The sequence below is a fragment of the Oryx dammah genome, unplaced genomic scaffold (assembly GCF_014754425.2).
Source record: "Oryx dammah isolate SB20612 unplaced genomic scaffold, SCBI_Odam_1.1 HiC_scaffold_18, whole genome shotgun sequence".
Lineage (NCBI taxonomy): Eukaryota > Metazoa > Chordata > Mammalia > Artiodactyla > Bovidae > Oryx > Oryx dammah.
This window is the reverse complement of record NW_024070202.1, coordinates 5507056-5514273: the sequence shown is the minus strand read 5'-3', so window position 1 is coordinate 5514273 and position 7218 is coordinate 5507056. Positions and strand designations below refer to the sequence as shown.

At 52.5% G+C, this 7218-nt stretch overlaps 1 protein-coding gene across 1 annotated transcript in view; it reads right to left on the bottom strand.

Moving 5' to 3' along the window:
* Positions 1–5070: 5070 nt before the first annotated feature.
* LOC120877824 (protein cordon-bleu-like) overlaps positions 5071–7218 on the bottom strand; it is a 33647-nt gene continuing 31499 nt past the window's right edge. The window contains exon 6 of the mRNA XM_040260218.1: positions 5071–6336. Within this exon, the coding sequence (XP_040116152.1) occupies positions 6319–6336 (18 nt within the window). The 3' untranslated portion in view covers positions 5071–6318. The remainder of the gene's footprint in view (positions 6337–7218) is intronic.

The window sequence follows — 7218 nt, the reverse complement described above, 5'->3', positions numbered from 1 at the left end:
ACTGTGGGCTGACAGCTGAGCTGCTATCGGGAAGTTGCTGGGAGATGCTCAGAGGGTGGCCTACAGGTTTGGGAGCCAGACTGGAGTCCAGAGTCCTAACTGGAAAACTATAGGATCTTGGGAACTAGGGACTAGGGAAGTCAGGAGCACTTGGATATGACTCAGCCAAGAACTGTGTCCCACCCTGGGCAGCCTCAGGGTCATAGACAGCAACTGTCCATGCCTAATTTTGAAATGATCAGATGAGTTCTTGCCTAAGAATGAAAATCTGATAAAAGCAAGGAAGTGGAAAAGACAAAATAAATCCTCCCAGCTCAGGACCATCTGCCATGTTGGCCCCAGGAGCCCATGGTCTGGGAAGTCTGTGTCCTTGGATAGATGTTCCAGATGGAATCCACCTGGAAGGCCACTGCTGTGCCCCTTTGGGGCCACAACTGGTCCTGTTGCTGATGGGCCCCTGGGGACGCCGAGAGCAGCAGGGGAGTGCCCTGGTCCCCAGGACACACCCTTGGCTCTTGCTCAGACCCTCACCTGCCGTGTCATCTCGCAGATGACATTTCTTCTATGCTCCAGTTTCCTCCTCTGGATGAGGGGGCGTGTAATAAATTTGTCCCATGGGTCTGAAGATTTCTCTGTGCCCAGTCTCACTGCAGCTGGACTTCTGCTGGGCACTTGCTGGGCACCTGGGCGCCTTTCTCACCCCGCACCAGGGCCCTCCCTCTTCTCATCTTCACCAGGCAGAGTCTCCCATGGGAGAGCATTCTGGCGACAGATGACTCAGAGCCACAGTCTCCAGGGCTGTGGAGACAGCATTCCCGCACGTCGGAAACTCCGTCTCAGAGTAGACTGGTGGAACCCAGGAACTCCCAGAGGTCACCTTCTAGAGACAGGGTCCCCTCCCTGCCTTCTCTGAGCTTTTCTGGGTCTCACTGTCTGTGGGTGCCCTCATGGGCTAATCCCCAAGGCAAGGAAGCATTTTGATGAAGTCATGCCATTGCTCACTAGGGAAATAACTGCATGTTCCATTCTGAGTCCCACTTACCGCTCCAGGTTTCCAAAGAAGCGAAGAGGGTGACATCACCCTCCTCTCCCGTCCCTTCTCAGCCAGTCTCTGATTTCCCCGATGCTACCAGCTTGTCTGTCTTCTGCCCTCAGGCCTGGGCTGGACCACCCACCCCCTCTGCCCGCAGACCTGCCCCTGAGAGTAATTTCTCCCTCCCACACTGGCCACCCCTTCTTCCCAGCTGCTCTGAGCTGCCTCCTTGGAAAGCTCCCGTCCTCCACTTGGCTGGGCATTTGCCCATCAGGCTCTGACTGAGCAGGTCCTTCTGGAATTTTCTCCCTGGGGTGATCTGTCTCATTGCCTAAAGGCTGAGCAGGGCAGACGGAGGGTGCGGGCAGGAGACCAGGTCCAGAAATGCAGGGTCCACCCAGATTCAGCCACAAGATCGAGCCCATGCTCCTGGGCTCCCCGTCCATCCTGGGGTTCCCCTGGAGCCTGGGCACGAATCAGATCACCCAGCCTGCCCTGAATCCCCTTTAAGAATGGGCTTCTTAGTAAGTAGGAAGCTGTTCCAAAAACACCTGGAAACAGAAATGTCTCTTCTCTGCCCCGAGGGCCTGCCGCGGGAACAAGGAAATAATTGGATCCAGGAAGATGGGGAAAGCTGGACTCTCAGCACTGACGCAGTCAGGCGACTCCAGGGCCCCCGGAGGCTGTGGCCAGAGCCGAGGCCAGGAAGGCTTCCCTGGAGCCCTTCTGTTGGCCCCTCTGAGACCTTCTCGGTCTCCTAGAGCCCTGGGCCTTCCATCGTGGACCCTCAGGTCCTTCCTCTGAGTTCCTTGCAACAGAACCTCATGCGAAGAGTTGACTTATTGGAAAAGACTCTGATGCTGGGAGGGATTGGAGGCACGAGGGGAAGGGGACGACCGAGGATGAGATGGCTGGATGGCATCACTGACTCGATGGACGTGAGTCTGAGTGAACTCCAGGAGTTGGTGATGGACAGGGAGGCCTGGCGTGCTGCGATTCATGGGGTCGCAAAGAGTCGGACACGACTGAGCGACTGAACTGAACACTGGCCACCTAGGCTCCAGTCTCACTGCCCCTGAGGCTCTTTCTCTCACCGAGCACTCACTGAGAGCCTGTCTGCAGCTGACAGTGAGGGAGACACATTCATGGTCTAAGCTGGGACATTTGCAGAGAAAGATGAGACACTATTAGTAACTTGCTGGGCTCACAGGGGTAAACTGGGCCCAGGAAGCTCATTCAGACCTGCCTCCTGCACTCAGGCCGATGTGCTGTGGGCGGAAAGGCGGCTGCGAGGCTGCACGAAGAGTGATGTGTGGGAAGGAGCAGTGTTAATGGCGGAAGGGAGCTTGCAGGGCTGGCAAGGAGGCCTGGCCAAGGGGCACACATGGGGAGCGGCGCTGTAAGGGTCGGGGGGCTGGGCTTCCCAGTTGGTGAGGTTGGAGGTGGGGGTGGAGTACATTCCAGCAGGGAAAGAGAGGTGGGCTATGCACACTTTGAGTGCATCAGGGCCCTGGAGGAGGTTCCATGTGGAGGAGAGCCGAGGTTGAGACCTCGAAGGTGGGGATGGGGGCATGCAGAGGGGTGCTTACAGGCTTAGAAGTAAGCACAGAGGGCACAAACTCGCTGATTTAAGAATGAGGATAATGTGATGCAGCCTCTTTACCATCAGGCTTAATCTTTCTGGACTCAGTTTCTTCTTCTGGAAAATGGTCCCTCACCCCCAGTGAGAACCACCAAGCACAATTGGGAAAGTCTACTCATCTCACATGCTAGTACAGCAATGCTCAAAATTCTCCAAGCCAGGCTTCAGCAATACGTGAATCGTGAACTCCCTGATGTTCAAGCTGGTTTTAGAAAAGGCAGAGGAACCAGAGATCAAATTGCCAACATCCTCTGGATCATGGAAAAAGCAAGAGAGTTCCAGAAAAACATCTATTTCTGCTTTATTGACTATGCCAAAGCCTTTGACTGTGTGGATCACAATAAACTGTGGAAAATTCTGAAAGAGATGGGAATACCAGACCACCTAACCTGCCTCTTGAGAAATCTGTATGCAGGTCAGGAAGCACCAGTTAGAACTGGACATGGAACAACAGACTGGTTCCAAATTGGAAAAGGAGTACGTAAAGGCTGTATACTGTCACCCTGCTTATTTAACTTATATGCAGAGTACATCATGAGAAACGCTGGACTGGAAGAAACACAAGCTGGAATCAAGATGGCTGGGAGAAATATCAATAACCTCAGATATGCAGATGACACCATCCTTATGGCAGAAAGTGAGGAGGAACTAAAAAGCCTCTTGATGAAAGTGAAAGTGGAGAGTGAAAAAGTTGACTTAAAGCTCAACATTCAGAAAATGAAGATCATGGCATCTGGTCCCATCACTTCATGGGAAATAGATGGGGAAACAGTGGAAACAGTGTCAGACTTTATTTTTGGGGGCTCCAAAATCACTGTAGATGGTGATTGCAGCCATAAAATTAAAAGACGCTTACTCCTTGGAAGGAAAGTTATGACCAACCTAGATAGCATATTAAAAAGCAGAGACATTACTTTGCCAATTAAGGTCCATCTAGTCAAGGCTATGGTTTTTCCAGTAGTCATGTATGGATGTGAGAGTTGGACTGTGAAGAAGGCTGAGTGCTGAAGAATTGATGCTTTTGAACTGTGGTGTTGGAGAAGACTCTTGAGAGTCCCTTGGACTGCAAGGAGATCCAACCAGTCCATTCTAAAGGAGATCAGCCCTGGGATTTCTTTGGAGGGAATGATGCTAAAGCTGAAGCTCCAGTACTTTGGCTACCTCATGCGAAGAGTTGACTCATTGGAAAAGACTGTGATGCTGGGAGGGATTGGGGGCAGGAGGAGAAGGGGACGACCGAGGATGAGATGGCTGGATGGCATCACTGACTCGATGGACGTGAGTCTGAGTGCACTCCGGGAGTTGGTGATGGACGGGCAGGCCTGGCGTGCTGCGATTCATGGGGTCGCAAAGAGTCGGACATGACTGAGCGACTGAACTGAACTGACAAGAAGGCAAAAGCACAGCACAGGCGTCTGTCCCATTCTCCATTCCACAGCCCAAACCCAGCGTGGGTACCGAATGTAAGCTCATGCAACAAAGGATAAGTTTAGTATCAGGTGAGCAGGATGAACTGGGGGGCACCCTAGGGGCCCCTTTACCATCCTTAGGGTGTGCTTCAGCCATCCTCATGGGGTACTGAATGTAAGCTGATGCAACAAAGGATAAGTTAGCATCAGGTGAGCCGGATGAACTGGGGGTGCCCTCGGGGCCCCTTCACCGTCCTTGGGGTGTGCTTAGGCCATCCTCATGTCTGCTACTCCCCCCGTCTACCAGGGAGCAAGGCTTCCCTGCGAAGTGGGGCACGGAGTAATTTGTGAAGACCAGGGGCTAGAAGCTGGGGAAACTGTATGACATTCCCCGTTCCCACCCGCCCCCTCATCGTGCCCCTCTGCACCCATTCCTCCAACACTGCAGCAAGCCCTGCCTTAGGGCCTCTGCACCTGCCCTTTCTCCCGCCAGCGAGGTGCCCACCCATGCTTCGCTCTCTCTCTTCCTCCAGGTTTTTACTCAGATGTCACTGCAGCAAGAGGCCTTTCTTCATCACTCTACGTATGCTTCACCTCTTTCCATGGTTTTCTCCTAATCACTTAACAGCATGTAAGCGAACTCGGTATATTGTTCACGTATTTCGTTTATGGTCTGCCTCCTCCACTCTGATACAAACACCATGGAGGCAGGGATTCTTGTCCATTTTGCATCTGCTGTAACCCAGAGTCTAGAAGAGGGCTGACTCATTGAATAAATGAATCTCTCCTTTCTGGAGGATGTCACCAACTCAATGGACATGAGTGTGAGCAAGCCCTGGGTGATGGTGAAGGACAGGAAAGACTGGCGTGTTGCAGTCTATGGGGTTGCAAAGAGTCGGACACAACTGAGCAGATGAACAACAGCAACAGCTCCTTTCTGCTCCGGGATAGGGTACCCAAGGGAGTCATGAAATCCACACAAGGGCTACAATTTCACTTTCTTTTATTTGTGGCACTAGAAGACCAACAGTGGAGACAGTGTGATGTAAGAGTGACTGCCTGAGGCCCTCGCTGCCCAGGGAAGGTGAGGGGCCTTCATCAGACAACACACAGCAGTTCCTTCCTACCAGATGCCTGATCTGAAATCACTGAGAAACATACGAACCATCTCGCCCGCTGTATTTGTGGCTTCATTAAGACAGAAATTTTATTTCAGGAATTCCTCTTGATTTCTATTAACCTCTTAAAGAGCTTTCTCTACAGCCACAGTCGACCATCTGTGATAAATATCAGAGACTGGTGCCCTGTGCTGTGATTCTGGGCAAGCCACTCTTCTGCTGCGCAAACCATGGAGACCATGCCCACAGTGTGTACTCCCAGCACAATCCTGATCTGATGGGAGTGACCTTCAGATGCCTGGTCTCCTCCTTCCTGCCCTGGGGAGGATTTCTGAGGCTCCCAGGGCAGCCTCTGGGCTCCGTGCTCAGCCCTCCGTGGGAGAAGCCTGCACATCACAGCCTGCGGGGGGACAGCACACCACGTGGGCATGCCGTCCACTGCAAAGTCCTTCTGAATGCGTCACCGCCACCTTGGGAGAACTCAGACCTGCCTGATTGTACTCCGGGTAACTGTGGTCGACTTTTAATAGCTTACTTGGTCAGATCATGGTCTGCAGCCCTCCATGAGGTTTTTACCCCAAATGTTGGAGGAATAAGAATATAATACTTTCATTATTCAGTGAAGTCACATTTGAAAAAGCCTCTCAACTCTTTCTTCTTGCATCAAGTAGCAGATGACATTCAGGTTATTTCATTTACATACTTTCCCTGAATTCAGAAAGATTTTCAACAACTAAATGGTTTTAACCATCTACATGTGGTAAAAGTCTCAAAGATTCAAAATCAGCCTAAGGCATGATTCTTTCCACTCTGTCCATCAATGTAATTAAGCGTGATGGCCCAGCGTTTACAGTCCCATTAACCTGCCAACAAGAATAGTTTATTGGCAACTTTAAATATTCAGAGGCAAATACATTTCCTTGGCACAAGCCATGTGGCAGAGCAGTACCCCCATCCGTTTTAACCACAATGCAGGAGCGGAAGTCAGAGGCAAATTTTGGCCTGGAGACAGGGGAGCTGCCCAATCCTGAAGCCCCCTGGGCGTGGCGCTCATCAGTGGTGGCTGCGGGCGTCCCTTGGGGGGTCTTTCTGCCACAACTGCATCTTGTCACTGACTCACACGAGCAAGGGCACCTGCGGTGAAGAAAGACCTACTGTTACTCAGGGATGTAGCGGAGCGCAGGGGCAAGCACCCGGGTGCTCCGAGGAGCTGTGCACCAGTCCCTCCTGGAAATAGTCCTCTGCCCTAACAGCCCCCAGTGTTTATACCGTACCCGTCCTACTTACAACCCCAGGGAGAAAGCTCTCAGAAACACAGACGTGCCTGAGTGATTTCAGTGACTGGCTCCTGCCTTCAGGAAAGAACAACAGGAACAACCGTAGGGTCAGATCTGCAGGCCCCTGGGCTTCTCCTAGGATCATCCGCTGCCCCCAGCCCTGCCCTCCTGGAACTCCCGCCCAGTCGTCTTTCTCTGCCTGGGGCATGTCTCTGTTGCAGATGCCTCCTTTTTTTTTTGCTGGAAAATGAGGACTCCTTCTTTAAGAATGTTCAGACCACCTGGAAGGAAAAAGCACTCTCACTCCAAGTCCTGGGGAGCCGATCCAGTCGCCCCCTGCCCCCGGGCTGTGGGTGACGTGGCCCACCACGGTTCCCCAGGTGCCCTGTCTCTCAGCTGGAGCAGGGGCTCCAGGCAGGGATCACGGCATCAACCCCCACCTCATCACAGGAGGCAGGGCGGGCCGGGCACCAGCAAGAGCAGGGGATCTCAGTGAGTGACTGCAAACCCACCCGTTCATCCTGCTGCTCTGGGTCCGGGTCTGCACCCTCCTGGGATGCCCAGCTGCAGAAAACGTGATGGCAGGATCTTGAAGGACCTATTTCCATACCTCTGAAGGCTAAGGTGAATAGCATTTTTAAGGAAAGTGACAGATTCACCTGTAACGGTGTGAAAGGAGATCTGGATTTCTCACCGTGGTTCTGCTGGATTCAGTACATTCTAAAAGGATCAGTGCTGG